The sequence below is a fragment of the Trichosurus vulpecula genome, chromosome 9 (genome assembly GCF_011100635.1).
Source record: "Trichosurus vulpecula isolate mTriVul1 chromosome 9, mTriVul1.pri, whole genome shotgun sequence".
Taxonomy (NCBI): Eukaryota; Metazoa; Chordata; class Mammalia; order Diprotodontia; family Phalangeridae; genus Trichosurus; species Trichosurus vulpecula.
Genome location: NC_050581.1, coordinates 164,000,267 through 164,024,966, shown reverse-complemented (window position 1 = coordinate 164,024,966; position 24,700 = coordinate 164,000,267). Strand labels below are relative to the sequence as shown.

General features: G+C 37.5%; 1 protein-coding gene and 1 pseudogene across 1 annotated transcript in view; one reads left to right on the top strand and one right to left on the bottom strand.

Annotated features, from left to right (window-relative positions):
* The window catches only part of CNTN6 (contactin 6), a 312,661-nt gene extending 291,307 nt beyond the window's left edge, over positions 1–21,354 (top strand). Inside the window, exons 20-22 of the mRNA XM_036739662.1 lie at positions 9,686–9,798; positions 12,786–12,954; positions 21,254–21,354. Of these exons, the coding sequence (XP_036595557.1) occupies positions 9,686–9,798; positions 12,786–12,954; positions 21,254–21,354 (383 nt within the window). The remainder of the gene's footprint in view (positions 1–9,685; positions 9,799–12,785; positions 12,955–21,253) is intronic.
* On the bottom strand, positions 1,217–2,465 carry LOC118831081 (annotated as a pseudogene).
* Positions 21,355–24,700: the final 3,346 nt, after the last annotated feature.

Sequence of the window (24,700 nt, the reverse complement as noted above, 5' to 3'; positions counted from 1 at the left end):
GGAAACAAACAAACAGATTTAATATATAAACAGCAAATTTATTCTAGAAATGACATAAGTGAAAATCATAAGTGAAAATCTTTAGATGAGCTGTTTCTTTTGGCCAGCTCTTGTCAACATGGACTTGGTTCCTTAACTGCAAGTGTTTTGCTACTCTCCTAACCCTTCATTCAATCCATGATCTCATCCATGAGGACTCTCCCAACATTGGTACTGATAGTAACCCATCTCTACTGTTTCTTCTTCTGATTCTTTTCCCAGGACTCTCATAGATATTCTCCATATAGCTACCTACCATGCTAGACTTGTCTGCTAATAGCTACCTTGTCTGCTTTTTACATTTTGTGGGTAATGGTCCATCACTTATGTGTCTCTCTGTTACTTCCTGATGGTTGCCACATGACTGGTCCATCATCGTTTTCCCATTTACACCATTTCTTACACACAGTCATTGGTGGAAATAGGCATACTTTTTCCTACTTTCTATCTCTTATTTACCCCAGGGGTAAAACACAGGGTTTCCTGGTAAACTTTGATTCTTCAGAGACCAAGGCGTTCCAAGATTTTGAGCATATTGGATACTTGTAAGAACATTTGTGTTGAAAAGATGATCATATTTTATAATATATTTCAGGGAGAGAAAAATAACACAAGATGGAAAAAAATTATGGCAAATATCATCCCCCATCCCCAACAGTCCACAGAACATTGAAAGCTCTTAAACTATATGCCTATTTTCACATCTTTACAAGAACGTTTTTGTTTATTTTTTTATTATGTGATATAAAATACTGTTTACTTATGTTGGAAGAGTAAGCTTATGTATGGCTTGAAAAGATATCCCAAAGGGTACAATCAAGTATTCTATTTTGGCTTTTGTTTTAATGAAGAGATGCCTAAACACAGTCTGTACCAAATTCAAAAGTTTCATCTTCAAAAAAATTCCTAAGGTGCAAAAGGCAATTGAACACAATACATTCTTTTTTCAACATGGACCTATTCGTATCCAAACATGAGCTCCAAACCTGCTCAGGGAGCTACCACAGATACCAAAGAGCAGACAGAAATCAATCCAAGTTTAGTTCTCCCTCTTTTGCTAATGCAAAGCTGGTCCCTGTGACTTATCAACTTTCTGAAGTTGAGACGCTTTTTATTGGGTCAAATCCAGCCCTCCAGACAAAGCAAGTTTACTTCTCCTTGAATGGCCCTAGAGCAATTAAGGGATTTCTGTGTCCATTGTGTAAATCTGATTCAGGTCAGTCGCAATATTATCAATGACTGGCTTGGTAAGGTCTTCACTAAAAACCTGCCACCAGGGCTTTTCTGCCTCGGAATAGGCAGGCACCTCCACTCTGTAGCAGTGTAAGGCAAGATAGAACACTGCTAAAGCTACGTACTAGGTGAGATGCTGAAGGCACAATGCTCTGTGATGGCTGTCCCAAAGCAGCTCCCAGGCTGACAGAGAGACAGGAGTCCTCTCCCAGCTATAATGGTTCATCCAATTCTTTAAAGAAATAAGGTAGTGATCAGATATTCGTGGGTATGCTAGAAGGAGAACCAGAAATGCAAAACTCTCAACATGAGTAGTTCACACTGAACAATGCTGTCCCTCAATTCCTAAAACCAGGAGCCTAACTCCAAAGTTTCACTCTTGGGATTTAAATACCTGTGAGACACATTGATGATTTCTCTTATCCTGAGGTGTTGCTCTTCCTCTTTACCTGCCAAGTAAATGGCTGACATGGCTATGAGGTAAGGGTCATATGCATCTTATTTGGTCTCGCAGAAAAAAATTTTGGTAAATGACGCAGGCTGTGGCAATTGGCATGGATTGTATCCCTAGCTTGACACCAGCCTCCATGATGAACCATGTCACTTTGAAGTGGACTTTTCCTTGGAGGCCAGGTGCCCCTCTTTCTTCACTTCAGCCTCTACAATGCTCTTGCTCTGTCTTGACTCCACGGCTAACACCCTCACCCCAATGTATGCCTGGCCCCTTGGGTCCCTCAATGCCAAAAAAATCCAAGTCACAAGGAAGGACAAAATGAGATGAACCAAAAGAGGAAGAAACACACACTACCATGATGAGGTCTTTGCAGGAATGATCTACACACATATCATGTGAACCTTAAAACTATGAACCTGTCAGCATTCACAAAAGATTTCCTGCAGCATACCATATATCTTTGCAGTCACCACTTAAGGGCTCTCTTCCAATGAGGAGTCTTTTATAAGTATGTTAATACTAAGATTTCTTGATGAATGCAATCAGAGATACTGATGATAAACAATGCTTCAATTACCAACACGAGACAAAGCATAAAACATAAGAGGGATGGTTACCAAAGGTACATGTCAGTGTCATGGAAGATGGTCTATATTGAGCAAAAGTGGACAGTGAGGTCCTCTGATCTTCCTGTTGGTGGATAATGTTGTGCTGATTACATCAGGCCCCAGAACATCATGGCGCTTCCATAGAGGGGGAGGTGGGGATAGGATGAGAAATGCCTATTGTCCAGAATATGATATGCACTTGGATGGCCAGGCACCTGAATCAGTACATCAGTTTATATACCTGAAACAGACTGTTGATTGACAGCAAGTTGGGCTGATGATCACATAGGCAGAAGGTAGAGTGGAACTGTATTTGGGAAACTCTGCAGGGCATTCAAATTTTGCATTTTCAAGCCTCAGCAGTATCCATCGAATAGGTCAGGTTGAAGTTGCTTCAAGTTTTTCCCCCATGGTGTGCAAAGGGCTGACCCCTAGGGGTGGCCTTGGCCTAGAAGAGGAGGAGGAGGAGGAGGAAGGGCCCACATCTGAGGTGGGGCGGGAAAGGTGTCGCGTGGCTACCCAGTTCCGTTTCAGGGTGGTGGTGCCTACCGGTGTGGCCCAGGGCCGTCCACCATTGCTGCTCGTGGGCTTCCTGCCCGAGCTGGGATGCTGGGAGCTTCAGAGGGTCGTGGCCATGAAGCTGGCTGGCGGCAGGGCTGGGCCCATCGGGGCGTGGGCTGCAGGAGCCCACCCTGTGGAGCTGGCCAGGGAGCCGCCTGAAGCCCAGGAGCCTTTATTAGTCTCTTTTGTCTATTCTTTAGAATTCACTGGCCTTCTTATTTAGTTGTCCTTTTCTAAGTCATTTTTCTTTCCCTCTTCCCATTCCTTCATAAAGGTACTTCCACATTTCTTTGTATTCACTTATGCTATTTTCTTCTTTCTATTCCTGCTCCTCAGCACAGTGCCACATCCTTGTTAAATGCTGGATAACATATCTGTTGAATGAAATGAACAAAATCACAACTATATCTCATATTTCTATAGTGCTTTACAACTTCCCAAGAGCATAAACATATATTATTTCTTTTGAGTCTCACGGCATTCAGTGTGGTATCATTAATTTGGAGAAAAGAAGAAGTGTATTTAATTTCATCTTTAATGCTTACTGACCATGTGATGATGGTCAGGTCATTCAGCATTTTTGAAACTTGTCTTTAAGATGGAAGGAGAAGAAGTAAAATGATTTGTGTGGTACCTACCTTGTAGGGCTGTGGTGAGACTCAAATAAGGTCAAGCAAACTCTGTATCATAATATATAATGTATATATATATATATATATAAATACTATATATATGTACGTATTAAAATAATAATAATAATAATAATAACTAGCATTTATATTTGCATAATATGCATCAGGCATATTAACTCATTTGTTCCTCACAACAACCCTGGTTTGCCAGTGCCATTTTTATATCTATTAAATATAAAATTATATCTTACAGTTAAGAAAACTGAGATAAATATAAATTAAGTGACTTGCCCAAGGTCACACAGCTCGTAAATGTCTAAGGCTAAATTCGAACTCAGCTCTATCCTGACTCAAGGCCCAGAAGTCAATCCTACTTGCAAGGTTGGTTCCAATAATCCTACTTCAGAGTAAGGAAACTGAATCTTACAGAAAATAAACGACTTGACCTAGGGTCATTTTACAATCCATAGGAGACAACTTGATTCCTACTCTAAAATCTTCCTACTCTATAACAATCCTTAAGGATTCAAATGTAAATGAACTATTATTAAATTAGTACCTATAGAGGAAGGTTTTTTTTCAAGTAATCTTGTAATAGATATTTTACTATTCTCCCCTTCAAGTGTATATGACCAATTCTTCTGAAAATGTTACATTTTTATAATTTATAGAATCATAGATCTATATCTGGAGTGGACCCCGAGGGCTCTGCAATCTAACCCCTTCCTTTTACAATTGAAGAAACTGAGGCCTGAACAGATTGACTTGCCCAAGGATATGCAGATATTATGTATGAGGAAGGAGTTGAACTGAGGTCCTCTGACTCCAAAGCCAGGATATTTCTACATTGCCTTCAAATTGAATACAGAGATAGTGAAAGTACATGGCAATCTTTATGCATAACTTCAAAGTCTGTCTCCTTCACCTTTACAAGTATAATTTTTTAATCCAATCCTAGAAAAAATGCTTATTATTTAGAGAGACGTAGCCATACCCTGGAAGAGAAAAAATACTTGGAAATTGTGATTGCATTGGGATCCTGACTTTAGCTGAGAAGCATGCTATGTGAGATTCTTTCTTGCTGTAAATATGCAATCAATCCTTATTTAGACATAAAGGAAACATTAAGCTTTTATTTCATCTTGTGCCGATTTTTTTCTATCTCTTGCCCAAATGTCAACCCCATGCTGTTCCTTAGAAGTGCAACATAAGAAGTTGTTTTTGAATTGAGTTCGCAGTGTGAAGTACAGTCAAATATAAATGCCATCTACAGAAAAATTGATCACAGAGAAACCATTAGTGTGGTGAAAGGCTGTTGTCACATCACTGTGTCATCTGGTTAATGGAAAATGATCTAAAGTACAGTATGAAGAAAAAAACATAAAGTATTATAATGATTCATGTTGGTTACATCTATATTGGATAATTTAGTGCGTTGCTAAGCACCAACTATGTGTTAGGCCGTGTGCTAGGTGCTGAAGATACACAGACAAAAATGGCAGTAGCCCCTGCCCTCAAGGAGCTTATGTTTATTTATATACAGAGATGGGTTTCAGAGTATTTGTTTCCCAGAGCGTTGTTTATGCATAAAGTCCATTGGTAGCTATTGTGGTTAATTCTATCAAATGAACCTATCTTGTACTTTAAACTATGGTCAGATAAGGATGATAGCAGTATGAGCAATAAAATTTCCAAAATAGGGGAAGTGAATAGAAAAGTAGTCTTCGTAATTTATATTTTGTATTGTCAAAGCTTGTTGTCACTTTTCCTTGGGGTCCCCAAATAAAATTAATAATTGCCATTTCTGTGATTTTATTAATGTGTGAGATTCCTAATATGGAAACTCCCTGAACTAGTGAATATGTGCAATTTATATATAACTGATAGTCTTGGAAAGTTGCCTGGGAGAATTTGGAGGTTTAATTAATGGTGGTCTCATAGCTAGTGTGTGTGTGTGTGTGTGTGTGTGTGTGTGTGTGTGTGTGAAGCATGATTTGAACCCAGATCTTCCTCGTCCTAATGCTGACTATCTATTCAGTTGTGTTGACTCTCAACTATCTTTTACAATTCAAAATATATTTACATATAATATTGCAGGACATTATCAGAAAAAAAATAAAGGTGGGTGTTGTAAGCATTATTAACCCCATTTTATATATAAGAAGACATGTGTATAATAGAATGAATTAATTTAAAAAGCATTTATTAAGTACTTATCTATTGGAAATACAGATCAAAAAACTAACATGGGCCTTTCTCTAAAGAAACATTTATTCTAATGGGAGGCAACATCTATAAGAGGTTTCAGCTGTAAGTCAGATGGAATGGTGTTACTAGCCTTAAGATGTAACAGCAAAGCAGATGGTAAAGCCTCCTTTAATGTGAATTCTAGTGACAAAAATATCATTTTCTGATATCGGTAAAGAAATTGAAGCTCTTAAGGATTTAGTGGCCTTCCCAATGTCACACAGTGGGCATGTGACAGTACTGACTCAAACTTCAATGTTTTCCCAGGTCACTATGGTCTTTCTGTTATAGTAAATTTTCTTCCATATGAAAAAAAAGGTTCAAACAAGATGAGGTAAATTTTGAATTCTAACATGACAGTTCTTCCTAAGTGTCTTAGATTTTTTATTTTAATGAATTTGTCCTCATGACATTTCTGTGGGGGTAGTTATGAGGCAGAATCTTTATCTCTGTTTGGGGAGATGAAGAAGCAATGACAGAAAGGTGAGGTTACTTAATCAGGCTTGCAGAGTCCCTGGCAGAGTATGAAGGAGAAGCTGCTTTCCTGGCTCCCAGTTGGTGTTCCATCAACCAGCTCATGTTGTTGAAAAGAGTACTTTTTCTCTATAAAACAAATACAGGATAGACAGCAATAAATGAAACCTTCAGAATCCATCATTGCCAGTGACAGGAAAGGAGTAGATTTATATTTGCTCAGTATTGATCTCATGTGAAGCTGCTAATGTGTGGGCTTAGTTTTAAAGAACACAGAAACAAAGGAAACCCATAAAAACTGCATCCCTGGGATTAAAACTGGAATCCCAGGAGAGCTCAGTTTCTGTATCATTTCAACAAGGAAAAAAAAAATTGGAAAAGGCACCTTCAACTCAGCTGAGAGAGGGCACATAATTATTTTTGTTGTCATTGTAATTCTAGGAAGAAAGACATTGTCCAAGTTTATTGAGTCCTTATTGAGTGCAATGCCCCATTTTTTCTTGAATTATTATTGGGTACATTTTATTCAGAAAAGTTAATCGGACATGTCCACATTAAGTCATTTTGTCTATCTTAACAATGTATACATCTTTATTAACTTAGTTTATCAACACTAACTCAATCAGTAAAACAAGTGTTTATTCAACACATAATATTCCAAACACTCTGCTAATGACTGGTGCTAGAGGGAAAAAAAACCTAAAAATATTTATTTACTTCAAGGAGTTTATATTCTACTGGAGGAGAAAACAGGTGCACATAGAAGTGTAATTCGAGTCCCAAAGCCCACTTTTAAGGAATTTTCTCCTTATTGGTGGTGAGGGCAGAATAGAGTGGAGAAAAATGATATCTGACCTCTTGAGGCTCTCCTAACCTCCGCCCAACTAAGAGAGTCCCAGATCTCACTCAAAGATGAATTACTCAGGTCACTAGATGAAAATGAAGTCATGTTGAATACTGCCAGAAACTCTTATGTCAGCTTTTCCCCAGGCTTTTTCTCCCATCATTTACCTGAAGAGGGAGTGATCTCTTCACTTCTTCTCTCTTGATGATGGAGGCTAAGAGAGTTTGAAGAGGCAGAAGAGTTAGAAAAGACTGGATCTCTCTTCTCTTCCATTCCTGCCAATGACTCCCCATTTCGATGAAGGAGTGAGGCACTGATCTCCACCAGTGAAGAGAGTCACATACTGATGGTCTTTGGGGCTCTGGATACATAGGTGTATGCAAAATACATGTAAAGGAGATACAAAGTAAACTGCCCAAGGTCACATGGATATTATATTTTATTATGGTAGATCATAAAACTATTTTTTCCTGATACTAAGAATCATTCTCTATCCACTACAGTATGCTTTCTCTACATGTCATATATAATAGATTCATTGGAAGAAAAAACTACAACCATACCCACATAATAGAGTTGTGTGTGTATACCCAGATACATATACATATATACACGCATATATACATATATATATATATATATACAACATACATATATACACATGCACACACATATATACATATACATACATACACACACGTACACACATATACCTATGTATCTGTGGAGAGAGAAAGAGAGAGAGTGAGACCGAGAGAGAGGGAGCGAGAGAGAGAGAGAGAGAGAGAGAGATTGAGGTCATGAAAAACAAGCCATCTTACACTATGTTGTACATATTATAGGAAAAAAAACCTAAAACTAAAAAAAATTGGTGGTTGGGAGGGCACAGGTTCAGAAATTTTATTTGGGATGTCTAGTTACTGTAGCTAGAAGATGATCCAGGAGTTGTGGTAATAAAGTGGACAATCAGAGGGTAAGAGGTACATAGTAATATATTTCTTATCTCTGTTGGTTCTTTAAAAAAGGAAATTTTAAAGAATACCTACTTAATTTAACAGGTGAACAATCAAGGCTCCAATAAAAATATTTCTATTTCTGTCATTGTTAAAATGAGTTCAGTATTGTGTTCAATTATCCCTTTGAATTAAAAGCAAGAGGATAAGAAACAATCAGAGGAATACAAGTCATCTTTGCTTTAGCCTTACAGATGAATTTTTTTTTATTTTTAATGTTTCCTGAAGCTATCATCATCATCATCACCAGCATCATTATCACTAATATTTATTTAGCACTTACCATGTGCCAGGCACTATGCTAAGCACATTAAAATTATTATCATATTTTATCCTCACAATAAACCTGGGAAAGTAGGTGCTATTATTATTCCCTTTTTACAGATGAGTAAACTGAGGCAAATAGAGTTTAAGTGGCTTGCTCAGAGTCACATGACTAGGAAGTATCTGAGTTCAGATTTGAACTCATATTTTTCTGACTCCAGGCTCAGCCCTCCATGCACTGTACCACCTAACTGCCACCTAAAGAATCATAAAGAATGATAGTTTAGAATGAGCATATTGGACAACACGAAATTCAGATGTTAAGTATATTCTGATATTTCACTGGACCTTTGATTTTTATCAATATGGGTATTTCCTGCATTGAAGCAAAGTATAACCCATCCATGCTTAACCTGTGGAATTCTTTTTTTCCCATATGTTCCCTTAAATTCCTCATAAGAAGTTGACCCCACATCCTTGGAGCTTTTCTCAGGCTTTCTTGTCATTATATAAATACTAATAAGGCAACCGGACTGTAAATCATGTGTTTCTCACACACTCTTGTCCACCTATTAGATGGACATATAGATGTCTCTATAATGTCATCATTTATGGCACTCTTGCTATTTTTTTAATTTCATTTCTCTCTGCTCATTCCCATTATGTGCCCCCCATCCCCATGCTTCTGATCACTTCAAAGAATATGGCATTCCTTTTCTCAAATATTTTAAAGTACCATAATAAGAATACTCTTATTTTCTTTTTAAATGTGTGTGTGTACATGTCATGGGCCAACATGTGTATTTCAGGGAGAAACTTCAGCCATCAGAAAACATCACACGTTATGTGATTCATATTTTAGACAGAAGTAAAAAAAATAGCGAAGTAGGGAGGATTGATATCCAAAAAGTAATTCTGGCTGTATTGTTGGCAAGATTGCAAAGATTATATTGAAACTGTCATTTTTTGGTATCTACAGATTAATGGTAATTTGGAAAAATGTTTAATGATGCCTTCAAACATGCAGTAATGTAAACAAATTCAACAGCAATTATTAACAAATTAATATTGGACAAGCACAAAGCCATTATTCATTCAAAATCTTCTCCAAAATACACTCCCAAATGAATAGAATTTGAATGAATTACCTCACCCTGATTAGAATTAATATGGTATTTATAGTAGCATTGCAACCATTTAACTCCTTCTAACATTAACCAGGCATGACATATTTGCCTTTTCGTGTTGATGGGTCATTCGGCAACCATAAATAATTTCATATTCATTTGTATCTTGTGATTGTATATTTTTTGAAGCTCCAAGCCAAGCACCGTCTAACATAGCCTGGAAACTGACAAACTCAAAATTATGTTTGAATTGGGAACATGTTAAAACCATGGAAAACGAGTCTGATGTGTTGGGCTACAAAGTGAGTATAGAGAAATTTACATTTTAAAAAATCATCTTAATTATGCCAATATATGTTAGATCTGTTATATAACACAGAGTATTCTCTTCACAAAACCCATGAGTCCACCCAAAAATAACTTGATAGGTTAGCTTCATATAGTTGACTAGAGAACTGAGATTTAACTGATTGCCCAGGGTCATACAGTCTGTCTCTGTTAGAGGTGAGACATGAATACTGTTCTTCCTCATTTCATGTACAGCATTCTAACAGCTAAACTATAATGTTGTTGTTGTTTTTAATAATCTCCTTGATTAATTTAACCTTACCCCTTCCTCCAAAAAAGGGTAAGTTTTAAGTATCTCAGTGCTTTTACTTTAAATCATCCATGAATTTATAGGATCATAGATTAAGAGCTAGTTAGGACCACGGTGGCCATGAAATCTGGTTCCCTCATTTTAGAGGTAAACTGAGGCCTAGAGAGACAAAATTTCTGTCACATAATCACTCAAGTAGTAAGTAACAGAGGCAGGATTAGATCCTGAGTCCTCTGGCTCAAAGAATTCACCTCTCCTTCCCAGGTACCACACTTGTTCTCATCAATGTACGTATTTCTTCCAATAGGGCAAATTACAACCCTCCACAGTTCATTTCACATGATTCTTCTGCCTGTGTTCTTCCCAAATCATCCATAAATGGATTGTCGAGTGTACTGGAGCCCTCCCTAACCATGTGATAAAATAGTTTGTCTATATTTGAAAAATCATATCCCATGCTAATGAAACAAATAACAATCATTTTTAAGTGAATAAGCGCTGAGACAAGTTCATCATATTAACACATCAGATGAAAGCATTTGTTGTCTCACTGTGTTTATGGAACAGAAAAATATAAAACTTCAGAGAGTTATCTAATTGAATACAAAATTATTCATCAGACAGCAGGTATTTGTGCCCCTATCACTAGCTTATAATAGGTTATGATGCAGAGAAGTAAGTTATTGATGGAGAAGCCTGGAGGGATCTAAAAAGTCTAAGGGAAATACTATTGCTTGTGTTCCAAGTCCTCTTGGTTCCAGGAAGATGGGCTCTAGTGACAACAGATTAATGATTTAGTAGAAATGCAGTCAGGGATACCAGAGTAAATCATTTCCACTTCCATCAGTGTTAATGGGCATCATCTCTTGGCAGATAAATATTCAAGCATTTGAAACTTGTCCAAACTAAACACTGACTCTTCACAGCAAGCTCTAAAGATAATATCCTCAAGCTACTTAATTAATAATGATAAATTGTGTGATTTTAGATGCAGTGGCCAAAAAATATTTTGTTTAGCAAGAGTAGCTAAGATTAAAGAAAAATGAAAACATCACCTCTCTAATTCAGTTTGTGAATAAGCCATACATGATAATTCTATTATTCAGTTCAGGTCAACAAGCATTTATCAAGCACCTAATGTATACAGAATACTGTGCTAGATGCTATGCTTTACAAGACTTAGATTAGAGGCAATTTTGGAGCTTTCAGTCCAGTAGGAGAAGATGGTATATGTTCAAATGGATATATGCAACTAGGGGAAACAAAACTCAAACTCTGGGTCTGTATCAACAATTTCTTATGTTAGGCTCTGATTCTGCCCTCTCTCCCCCCAAATTCCCCATAACTCATCTCACTATGCTTACACCCAAAGTTTATGCTAGAAAACCTCTGAACAAATTTCATGTCTAGAAAAGAACATAGATAGGTAAAAATATTACCCCAAATACCCTAAATTATTAAGGGCAGCAATTCATTTATTAGTGTGGTACCCCCTTAATTTCACCCTCTCCCCAACATAGCAAAAACAAAAATAACCACAATAGAGCATAAAATCTATTCTAACACTACTTCTATTCCAATGAGTCCAAGGTTCATCACATAAATACCTTCAGAATGCTTCAGTATCCTCTCAGATGGGAAGCTCACCAGGAAGACAATTAAATCTATCCCATCCAAATAGCTCATTGGTATAGCAAAAGGATGGTCCAATTACTTTTGCTACGGCATCCCATTATTTAACTCATTGACACCCATAACTGAAGCTACCTAATCCTTGATTATAACCTCTCATAGAGAAATACTCATCCTCTTCTAAGAAGGCTACATCCTGAAATTCTTGAAGCAAATTCAAAGTCTAGGGCTAGACAAGAATTTTCCCTTCTTTTACAAGAAGATTTGATTTTAGGGTTGTGCTATGCTGGAAGATCCACCTATTCAAACTAAATGGCTGGACTTAGCAGAGACTACCAAAAACACTAAGCTAGGCACTGAGAACAAAAATTCAAGTGAATCAGGCAGACATCCTCAAGGAGTTTATATTTTAATAGAAGTGAATGGCACATAATAGGAGTTATAAGTTGTGGAGGAGATAGCTGAGAAGTGGCTATGGGCTCAGTTTGGGGCAAGATGATGCAAAAGTTCATCTGTCAGATAGTGTCTGGCTTTACAGATATGGAGTCCAAGATTCCTTTGGGAGAGGGACAAAAGCTATGATAAAGTATAGGCAACACAGTTTAAAGATGACCACATAAAAGCATAAGGAGATCCATTTTTTATATTAAAAGTTGGGTTAAGGAGGGATCAGTGCTTCTCTAGAATGAATCTATGTGTCCCCTCTTCATAGCTGCCTTGTCAAAGAGGTTCAGTGCTGGGGTGAAGATTTCTGCACACGGACAAAATTGTGTCTGTTTCCTACCACATGCCTTTATTCTAAAGCAGCTATTAATGGTTCCAAGAGCTATGTGTGTGTGTGTATGTATGTATGTACTCTTCCCATACCTCCACAGTAAAAGACTGGAGTGCAGCATTGGTTGTAGAAATAGAGTGGATTTGTTTAGAAAAGACTGTCAAGTAATACTCATTATGATTTGGTAAGTTATTAGAAATTAATAGAAATAGAGGAAGAGAGAAACATACATAGTTGAAAAAGAAATGAAATCCAGCATTAACTTTCATCTTCATTTTATTTAGATTTTATACAGGCAAAACAGACAAAGTAAAACACATATTTTGGAAACAAATAACACATCTGCTGAGCTCCTTGTTCCCTTTGAAGAAGATTACATAATTGAAATAAGAACAGTCAGTGATGGTGGAGATGGTAGCAGCAGTGAAAAAATTAGGATCCCTAAAATGTCAAGTAAGTTTCACTGTGGTGGCTGTGGGCTATTTTGTTATGCCCAGTGGTAAAATGAGGCAGTAGGGATTATGAGGTATTTGCTCCTTGTTTAAACAGTGTGAAAAATTGAGAAGTTTCTGTTCGAGGTGAAAGCTGTGGGCAAAAAAATACATCATGATGATACAGTTTCTATCACTGGTATACCAAGCAAGAAGTTGAAATAAAAATGCATAAAGGCTTTTAAGAGCAATGCTCCCTTGCCCAACAGATGTCCATCAGTCAGCCAGTCAATAAAAAATGCTTAATCACTTACTATATTTGAGGCACTGTGCTTGCCACTAGGGATATAAAGTAAGGCAATGGAGAGTTCCTGCCCTCAAGCAACTCACAGACAATTGGGGAAGGGGAGACAACCTGCAAATAGTTGTATACAAACTGCAAATTCAGGGTGAATTGGACATAATCAAAAGAGGGAAGAATTGGGAAAGCTTTTTGTAAGAGAGATTTTAGCTGAGATTTTAAAGAATCCAGGGGAGCCAAGAGTAAGAGATGACAAGCAGAGCATTCCAGGCATGGTATCAGCTAGTGAAAATTTCCCTAGTTGGGACCATGCTGTGGGAAGAGTATCAAAAAGGCCGATGTTATTGGATCACAATGTGGGGGGGACAGGGTTAAATGGTTCTGTATACCATTTTTTTAAATGCTGGAGTCTATAAGGACCCACTGGACTTATTGCCATTTAGGAAGTTCATTTTGACACCTGAATAGAGGAGAGACTGTAGTTGAGACAGGCTGGCTAGGAGGCCAACCAAGTGGCTATTGCAAAAGGACTGGTGTGAGGTACAGAGGATCCATACCAGGATGACAACAGTGTCAGAAGACAGAAGGAGGGGGCAGAACCAAGATGGCGGAGTAGAAGCAGGGAGTGGCTTGAGCTGTCCCCTCAAACCCCTCAAAATACCTGTAAAAAATGACTCTACACAAATTCTAGAGCAGGAGAAGCAACAAAATGACAGAGTGAAACAGATTTCTAGCCCAAGACAATCTGGAAGGCCAAGAGGAAAGGTCCATTGCACAGTGCTCGGAGCAGAGTTCAGTCCAGCAGGGGTCACACCTGCACAGATGGGACTGGAGCTGGCCTCAGGGCACTGAATCACTGGCAGCTGTGTGGTGGTTTCCAGATTCTTCAACCCATAAATGCCAAAGACAGCTTCAAAGGTCAGTGTGAAAAGTCTCTCACCTCAGTGAGAGAGGAGAGTTATCCCACCCCAGGGCACCAGCAGGCACAGCCTCAGTGGCAGCTATTTCTGGATCTCTCAGCCTATAGACATTGGGGTAATCCAGCAGCTGATCTGAGTCTCAGACCTGGGTGGTAGTCCTGGGTTGAGGAGAAGTGCTGGCTTGGTGGAGATTGTGGCAGCTGTGGAGAGGTAATCCTCACACTTCCAAGGCAGAAAGGAGTGCTTATGGTTGTTCACAGACCAGAGCACAGGCCAGGAGAGGAACAAACACTTCAAATTTGATCATACTACTTTGGTAAAACTGAAAATTTGCAGATCCCTTGAAATATATCTGAAAATAGTTGCATGAAACCCTTGAAGCTTGAGGCAGTACACCCTCCAGTTAACAAAAAGCTCAGAAGTCAAGTAATTGGGAAAATGGGCAAATGGGGAAAATGAGACTATAGAAGATTACTTTCTTGGTGAAAAGGTATTTTCTTACATAATTGGTAATGAAAATCAAAACATACAACCAGAGGAAGATAACAAAGTCAAAATTCTTACATCCAAAGCCTCCAAGAAAAATGTGAAATGGTCTCAGGCCAGGGGAGAGTTCAAAAAGGTTTTCGAAAATCAAGTAAGAGAAGTAAGGGAAAAATTGGGATGAGAAGTGAGAGTGATGCAGGAAAATCATGAAAAATGAGTCAACAGCTTGCTAAAGGTGATCAAAAAAAATGCTGAAGAAAATAACACCTTTAAAGATAGACTGACGCAATTAGCAAAAGAGGTCCAAAAAGCCAATGAGAAGAAGAGTGGCTTAAAAAGCAGAATTGGCCTAGTGGAAAAGGAGATCTAAAACCTCACTGAAGAAAATAATTCCTTAAAAATTAGAATTGAGCAAATGGAAGCTAATGGCTTTATAAGAAATCAAGAAATTATAAAACAAAACCAAAATAATGAAAAAGAGAAGACAATGTGAAGTATCTCCTTGGAAAAAAGAAAACGCTAACCTGGAAGATAGATCCAGGAGAGATAATTTGAAAATTATTGGACTACCTGAAAACCATGATCAAAAAAGGAGTCTAGACATCATCTTTCAAGAAATTATCAAAGAAAAGTGCTCTAATATTCTAGAACCAGAGGGTAAAATAGAAATGGAAAGAATCCACCAACCACCTCCTGAAAGAGATATCAAAACGAAAACTCCTAGGAATATAGTAGCCAAATGCCAGAGTTCTCAAGTCAAGGGGAAAATATTATAAGCAGCCAGAAAGAAACAATTAAAGTATTGTGGAAATATAATCAGGATAACAAAAGATTTAGCAGCTTCTACACTAAGGGATAGAGGGCTTTGAATATAATATGCCAGAGGTCAAACCAGGTAGGTTTAAAACCAAGAATCATCTATCCAGAAAAGCTGAATATAATACTTTAGGAGAAAAAAAGGAATTTCAATGAAATAGAGGACTTCCAAGCATTCTTGTTGAAAAGACTGGAGCTGAATAGAAAATTTGACTTTCAAATGCACGAATTAAGAAAAACATGAAAAGGTAAATGGGGAAGAGAAGCCATAAGGGACTTTTTAAAGTTGAACTCTTTACATTCCTACATGGAAAGATGATATTTGTAATTCATGAGACCTTTCTCAGTATTGGGGTAGTGTGAGATATATGCATAGTGTGTGTGTGTTTGTGTGTGTATGTGTTTGTGTAAGGATATATGTATGTATGTATATATGTATGTATGTATGTATGTATATGTAGAGAGAGACAGAGAGAAACAGCCAGAGACAGAGAGATTCAGAAAGAAAGAGAGAGACAGAGAGCACAGGGTGAGCTGAATATGAAGGAATGATACTTACAAAATAAAATTAAGTGTTGAGAGGAATGTACTTGGAGAAAGAGAAAGGGAGAAGTAGAATATAGTAATCATCTTACATAAGAGAGGCAAGAAAGAGCTTTTACAATGGAAGGGAAGAGGGGGAAGGTGAGAGGGAATAAGTAAGCCTTATTCTCATTAGATTTGATTTAAGGAGGGAATAACATACATGATCAATTGGGTATGGAAATCTGTCTTACCCTACAGGAAAGTGGTATGGGGTAAGGGGATAAGGGAGGAAGGAAAATAGAAGGGACAGCAGACAGGGAGAAGTGTTATTCAGAAGCAAATACTTTTGAGTTCCAAATTTTCTCCCCATATCTCCCCTCCCCCCACCCCAGGACCCCATGCATTCTGATTACCCCTTCCTCCAATCTTCCCTCCCTTCTGTCACCCCTCCCCCTTCTCTTATCTCCCTCCCTTCTACTTTCCTGTAGGGCAAGATAGATTTCTATACCCCATTACCTGTATATCTTATTTCCCAGTTGCACATAAAAACAATTTTTAACATTCATTTTTAAAGCTTTGAGTTCCACATTCTCTCTCTTCCCCACCCACCCTCATTGAGAAAGTAAACCATTTGATATAGATTACACAGGTGTAGTCATGCAAAACACTTCCATAACAGTCATGTTGTGAAAGCCTAACTATATTTCCCTCTATCCTCCATTTATTCTTTTCTCTCCTTTGACCTCTCCCTCCACAACAGTGTTTGCTTCTGATTTCCCCTTCCCCCCAATCTGCTGTCCCTTTTATTATCTCACCTTTCTTATCCCCTTCCCCCTCTCTTCCCCCCCTCCACTTTCCTGTAGGGAAGAAGACAGAAAGAGGGATGTGAAAAAGATGTTACGTAGGTAAAATCAGAAGGACTTGGCAATTTATTAAATATGGGGTGAGCAAGAATGAGGAGTCAAGGAAAACACACTATTGGGAGAATGGGATGATAGTACTTTTAACAGTTGTAGGCAAGTTAGATATTAGGGAGAAAAAATGCATTCAATTTTGGACATTTTGAATTTAAGATATCAGCAAGATGTCCAAATCAAGATGTCCAATAGGCAGTACGAGACTGAAAGGTGTAAGACTGTAGCATGGTTAGAGCGATTATACATAGATTTGACTACTGTCAGCATAAAAATAAAAATTGATTCCATGGGAACTTATGAGATCACCAAGTGAAATAATATAAAAGGAGAAGAGAAGAAGGCCCAGGACAAAGCCCTGGGGAACAACCATGTGATGTATGACAGGAATGAAGATCCATCAAAGGAGGTTAAGAACAGTCAGACATAAAGGGAAAGGCAAGTCTTGAAAACCTAGAGAGAAGAAAATATTGAGAAGAGGGTTATTGACAATATTAAAGGGAACTTAAGAAGGATGAGGGCTGAGAAAAGGATATTGTATTTGGCAGATAAGAGATCAGTAGTAACTTTGTAGAAAGGAGTGAAATTGAATGAAGATGAAACCAAACTCCAAAGAGTTAAGAGAGAAGATATGAAGTGCAGTTATCTATCTAAGGAGATTAACTACAGAAAGAAGGAGATATATGGGATAATACCTGTTTGGGACTGATGAATACAGTGAAAGTTTTTTTGAAGATGAGCATGTTTGTGGGCAGTAGGAAAGCAACCTGTAGTTAGGGAAAGATTGAAGTTAAGTGAGAGAAATGGGGTGAAGTAAGGGGAAATCTTTTAGAAACAAGGGATGAAATGAGATCACTTGTTCATATAGAGAGTTTGCCTTGGCAGAAGAAGGGTGGCCTGTTCCTGTAAAACAGGAGGGAAGACAGAGATGCTAGAAGGAGGAATCCAGAATATGTGAGATGCAGAGAAGTGGAAAAAATGGAGCTGAACAAATAGTCTCCCTTTTCTGTGAAATACAACACGGGGTTCTAATATAAGAGGGTGGGTAGAAATAGGAGCTATGTATTCCTTGCCACCCAAAGATTTTATTTACTGGTTCCACAGGTTAACATTCATAGAAACTCTTGCTACAGTAACCCTCCAGGCCATGATAAAATAATACATGGTTCTTAGTAAATTAGTTTCTAGGCAACTAGCAACTCATTATTCTGGGACATGAATCCCATGACCTTTCTTTTTGAAACTAGCATTTTGAAGATCTTGGTAACGTTTGACACTGCTGACCACTGCCAATACATACTTTAGGCAGTGGATTTTTGCAGCCGTAATTCTACAGGTTCTTCTACCTCTCTAGTTCTTTTCAACACTCCTTTGATAAGTAATCAATGTTTTCCTTCTACCTCCATGGTTTACCCCAGGCTTCCATCCTGGATCCCCTTTCTGCTTTCTTGTAGATGGTGGTGTTGATGATGATGATGATTTTATCAGCTCCACTCAGTTCAAGTATCTTCTATGCTAATAAGTCCTATACGGTTATCTGTTTTTATTATGTCCTCTAATTTACAGCTTCACTTCACTAATTACTTGTTGGGCATCTCTAGTTATTTTTAATATCAAATTTTCTGATACTTAATTTATCATCCTCCCTCCTCCCACCTGAAGTTCCACCCTTCCATTAACTTAAATTTTCAACCTGTCAATCTCAACTTTTCCCTCACTTATTTCTTTCGAAACATCTGTAAAGTCTTGTTGATTCAGCCTCCAAAATTTCTTTGGCATTTCCCTCCTTCTGTCCAGTCACAACACCCCCATATTGGCTCAGACCCACATCACCTATCACCTGGACTATTTCAATATCCTCCTAATGATACCACCCACCATAATCCATTGGCTGTTATTCTTACTTCATTTTGTTCGGTTTTGAGATTGGATCTCTATATCTCATCCAGGCTAGAAGTGCAATTCATAGGCCCAGTTCCAATACAGATTGACATGGAAAGTTTAACCTGCTAGACTTTGGTTTGTTTGTTTTGTTTTCCCAAAATCAGCATGATTTGCTTCACATTAGTCAGGCTTTACACTCTCAGGGGTTGAATATACATGGATGGCTGACTTACATGCATAGCCAATCAGCTTGAACCCTACTACAGCTCAGAACTCCTGAATTCACCCTCTTTAGAAGAAAGGACTGCAGGAATAAACCAGCATGGTGGTCTTTCTCAATTTTTTTTTCCATTCAGTGACCATGCTCTAGCCTTCCACACTAGAGAGGGGTTGGAGGTAAGGAGAGAAGGAAGAGAGAAAGAGGGAAGAAAAAAGGAGTGAAAAGAGAGAGTGGGGAAGGGAGGAAAAAAGAGAGAAAGAAAAGAAGAAAGAAATAAGGAAAAAAGGAGGGAAAAGAGAGAAAGGAAAGGAGGAAGGAAGGAAGGAAGGAAAGAAGGAAGGAAGGAAGGAAGGAAGGAAGGAAGGAAGGAAGGAAGGAAAGAAGGAAGGAAGGAAGGAAGGAAAAGGGGGAAGGATATAAAAGAAAAAGAAAAAAATGAAGGAAAAAAGCAACCAAGAAAGAAAATTTTTGTAGTGCATATGTATAGACAAGCAAAACAAATTCCCTCATTGGTCATTTCCAAAAATATATTCCTCATTCTGCATCTTGAGTCCTTCACCTACCTTGTAGGAAGTGGTTAACATACTTCATCATTGGTTTTCAGGATTCATGGTAGTCATTGCATAGAACTAAGTCTTAAGTTTGTCAGGGTGCTTTTTCTTTACTATTTTGATGTATGAGTTGTTTTCCAGTTTCTGCCTACCTTATACAGTACAAGTTCATAAACATCTTCTTTGATTTCTTTGACTCCATTCCTTTGATCATTTATAATCCCCTCTCCAGAAAGCAAACAATTGAAAAATGCTTTGATCATGTAGTTTTCCTTCTCCAGAAGTTTCAAGAGTTCTATTTGGTCTCTAAGACAAAATATAAAGTCCTCTTTTTAATTTTTTATAGTCTTTTTTTATAACAGAATCTGGTTCTTCACTACCTTCCAAGACATGTTGCCCATTATTCTCTTCATACAATTCTTGTTCCCTCAAACAGGCCTTTGTGTAGTTATCCCTAAAAGAAAGTCCATCTCATATCTCTCTGCCTTGTCATACTTTGTCCTCCATGTCTGGAATGTGCTCCCTACTCATATCTACCTTCTAGAATTTCTAGAATCCTTAGAAGCATTGCTCATCTTCCCAGAATAGTGGGACCCTGGAAAGGTACTGTGCCCTAGTGCAATGTTGGAAAAAGGAAAGTAGCTGATTCAAGCTGAACAACTCAAATCCTAAGGATTCTAATCCTGAACCCAGGTATTTCAGGGCCAAACCCATCACTCTCTTTAAGTGAACTGAGGGCAATGATCTTGAATTTGAAGAAGATAGTTTAAAATCAAAAAATATCAATACCATTAACCCATCATTCTTTTTCCTTAAAAAAACCTGAAACAATCAAATTAGTCAAAGAAGCATTTATTAAGCCCCTACTTTGCACCAGGCAGTGTGTTAGGTCATTGGAATACAGAAACGAGAATGATACAATCCCTCTTCATGAGTCCCTATGGTATTTCATAATCAATACGAATGTTAAAGACAATTTATTTAAAAAGAAGTGAGGTAAGCCTGTGCAGGGCTCATTTCCCAGAATGGCTACAAGCACCATATTGATTTGAGCTATTATTTTGAGCTTAGAAGCTTTCTTTATGTTAATTGTCATATTCTACCAGTGAGAATGTTCTTTACCTCCTGGTGGACAAATGAACCAATCCCATGGATTCAAATGTAATTTGAGGATTTCCAGCTTTCATTCTTTGTTAATTTATTTCACTTTTGTTGTTGTCAATGATTACTTTCAGAGACCAATACACTTAATTGATAAACACTCTTCTTCTTCTGGTATACTTGAATGATAGAACTCCAGATAATGAATTTCTGTTCTGTTTTTCATAGATAAATATACAGATAAATGTTCAGATTGTTGGATGGATAGATAGAGGGATAGTACCTTGAAAGATTGATGCTTAGATAAATACTAGATTGATAGATACATGGATGGATGGATTAGGTAGGTAGATAGATAGGTAGATAGATAGATAGATAGATAGATAGATAGATAGATAGATAGATAGGCAGGTACACATATGAAGTAATTTAAAAAACACTGTAGGAGATAGTTCACAAAGAAGCCCAATAGTCACATATAAAAAGAAGTAAATTATTTATTTGTGATAAAATGAATTCATACCAACAAATCCATTCATTTAAGAATATTTGTTGAACAAATGTAATCAATTCTTTCTGAGTTATTTTTATTTTTTTTTCCAGGCTTAAGTTCTGGAGGAATGCACATTTCAGAACCTAGAGTCAATTTCCTGTCAGCTGTCATTGTGATTTTGGATTGTTTTACAGCTGTGTCACTTCAATGATAAATGAAACCATAAACCATCCAGGACTTTTGAAAGCAGATTGTTCCATATATACAATTGGCTACACTTCAGTTGTCACAGTAAACATTTTTGATAAAGACTTCCTTGGAATGAAATGAATTGGACATTGTTCATACCGTGTAAATATCTCTGATGCATTGATATAGTGATTTTAAGCAACTTTGAATGTGGATACACCTAAGTGAATGCTAGCTTTTCAATGGTGCTGAAAATGTGCTGTGGAGTAATAACAAGAGTAACTTTAAAAATAGCTATTAAGAGTGTTTAGAGAGCTCCACAAATGGGTTGGACCAATCCCATTTGGGATTGTGGTCATGACATACATGATATAGAATTGCTTGTAAAGACAGTAACTGAGATGTGCATTTTTATTTGCCCCAAAACTTCACTTAAATATGGCATTCTTACTATGCTTGGAAAGGTAATAAAGGTTATTTATTTATGACTGTTTATTTATTTATTTAAACCAAGGTGCCATCCCAAGAAATGATGCATTCTCTGTCTTTTAACAGATGACTTTGTATTGGGAGAAATGAAAAATATCAACGTTACTAGTGGTTCCATGATGGCCTTCAAAATAATTTGGCTTTTCTAAGAATTGATATGTTTTCCCCTTAGAATTCTTTGTAACTTATAAAAATAGAGGAATACCTCAGCTCATCACAAAATGTCCCCAACCACATATTTGATTCAACAAATGAAATTCAACAGAAAATCTTTCAAGGCTGTTGCATGGCTATAATCCATAGGGAAATCACTTTGACTCAAGAAGCATTTATTAAAGGACCTACTATGTACCAGGATAAAAAGAAAACCAAAAAATCAATTTAGTTGACTCTCTCTTTCTGTCTTCAAAATGGAGATGATGAGACTTATAGTCTTCTTCCAATGGGCTGCACTGAGAATAAGGTCCAGTAAATAGCATGCTATCTCCCTAGTCAATTATGAAGTCTTGAGCAGGCAATGTTTCTGGTTTTCTCTTCACATCTCCAGACATCTAACACATTATCTTCTACATACTATGTGCTTGATAGATATTTTTTGATATAGTAAGCAGTGGAAGATACTATGATAGGATCTGAAGATATGTATTTAAAAAAACAAACAAAACAAACATAAAGAATTATACATGACCTTTCCTAAAGGAGCTTACATTCTCCTGGAAGGTGGGGCACAATATGCACACACATAAATAAATGAAAGATATAAGCAAAAGAAGACAAATTCCAAGAAGGAGAGATCATTTCTACATGGGGACTATCAGGAAAGTTTTCAGGTAGCCGATGGCACCAAACCTATGATGAACAATTCCTAATTCTTTAATCCATTCCATAGTTTACTGGGAGCAGGATGGGGAGGTAAATGAAAGAATTTTAAGAATTCCTGGAAATTGACACCAATTGACATGTTCTTGAGCTAATATATGTAATCTCGACGTAACATCACTACTACAGGGGGTGGGGCAAATGCTTATTAAGTGATTATTATGTGCCAGGAACTATGCTAAGAGTTTTACAAATATTATTTCATTTGACCTTACAACACTGGGAAGTAGATGCTATTATAATCTTCATTTTACATTTGAACAAACTTAAGAGAGGAAGCTAGGTGGTACATTGGATGGCGGGCCAGGCCTAAAGTTAGGAAGACTCCTCTTTCTGAGTTCAAATCTGGCCTCAGAGCCTTATTCGCTGTCTGCCCCTGGTCAAGGCACTTAACCTGTGTGCCTCAGTGTCCTGAAATGGCAAACCACTCCAGTACCTTTGAAAAGAAAACACCAAATAAGGTCACAAAGAGTCAGACATGATTGAAATGACTGGACAGAACCAAAACTGAATTATAGGTCAAGTGATTTGTCCAGGTTCACACTGCTAGTAAATGCCTGAGGCTGTATTTGAATTGAAATCTTCCTGACTTCAGGCTCAGGGCTCTACCCACTACTAGGTTATTCAGTCAACTAGCATTTATTAAGTACCTGATATGTACTAGTTATTTTGGTAAGGAATTTCTCTCTGGATATATTGGCCATTTGCTCTTGAACAAAGAAAACAAGTGCAGTCATATTCATAAATTTAGGAGGAAAATATTTTCAAGAGTTGACTAATGTTTGTAGGTGAGAAGTAAGTTGTTGCACCATATTGAGATCAGGATCTGGAGTATGAAGACCAAATTTCATTCTTGAGTGTGTTAATTTCCTGTTTATTATACATTACTCTCCTTTACATACTGTACAGTCTAACCAAACTTGTCTAATTTCTGGTACTCATATCACAGCTCATTTCCGTGACTTTGTATTAGCTAGCCACTAGTTCAGTGCCTGAAACGTTCCCTCTCCTCTACCCTTAGAATTCCAGCTTACTTGAAAGATCAGCTTGAAAATGTTTTGCTATGTAAGCCATTCTCTTCTCCCCAGATGCAAGTCTCTCACCACAAATTACCTTGTATTTACTTTCTGTTTATTTTGTACACATTATGTATCATGTTTCCCTCCAAAAGAATGTCCCTTTAGGAAAGGAAAAGCATTTTTTTGTCTTTGTATCCAGATACAAAGGAGGTGCTTAATAAATACATGTTAAGTGACTGATTCTGTGATTTGGTTGATTGTGTGACCTTGGGCAACTCACCTGACCTACCTGAGCCTTTGCTCAGCCTAACTGCTTTGTAAGGGTGGTGTTCTGAGATTATATGATCTCAAATTTCCTTTCCAGCTCTCAATTATGAATACGTTACATTCAATAGATCCTCTTTCTCTGAACTCTAAATATATTTGGTGCCTTTGGGAGAGCTGTCCAGGTTATATAAGGTTAATGTCTAGGTTCATCAGAGTATTAATGAAACCATTTATTTTTAAAATAGCTGTCTTGTAAGGTTTGCCATATGTTTCAATGAATTCCAGCCATCACTCACTTAGGTGGGAAGCATAGAGGGTGGATCCTTGTCACATGGTTTGGATTTGTCCAAATGGCCTAAGTTTCTATCATTACTGAGAAATGAACCTCTACCATTCTACTCTATTATAGAAATGTTATATCTACTTCAGTGGAGAAATGATCCACATAACATTTTAAAGGGACAGGAAGGGAAGAAAAGTTTAGAGGGGGAATTCTAGAAATGATGGAATCTTTGAATTGGAAGGACCTCCAATGATTTTCAGGGTCTCTTTGCAAATGAAAACATGGCATCCCACAGCAGTGAAGTAAATTTTTGCTATGTCAAGTGAGATAGTAGAACCAGAACTGGAAAAGAGATATTTGGATGCCTTGTCCAGAGAGCTTCTTACTACACAATTCAATTCCACAGGCTCCTATTAGGTACTTATTTTATG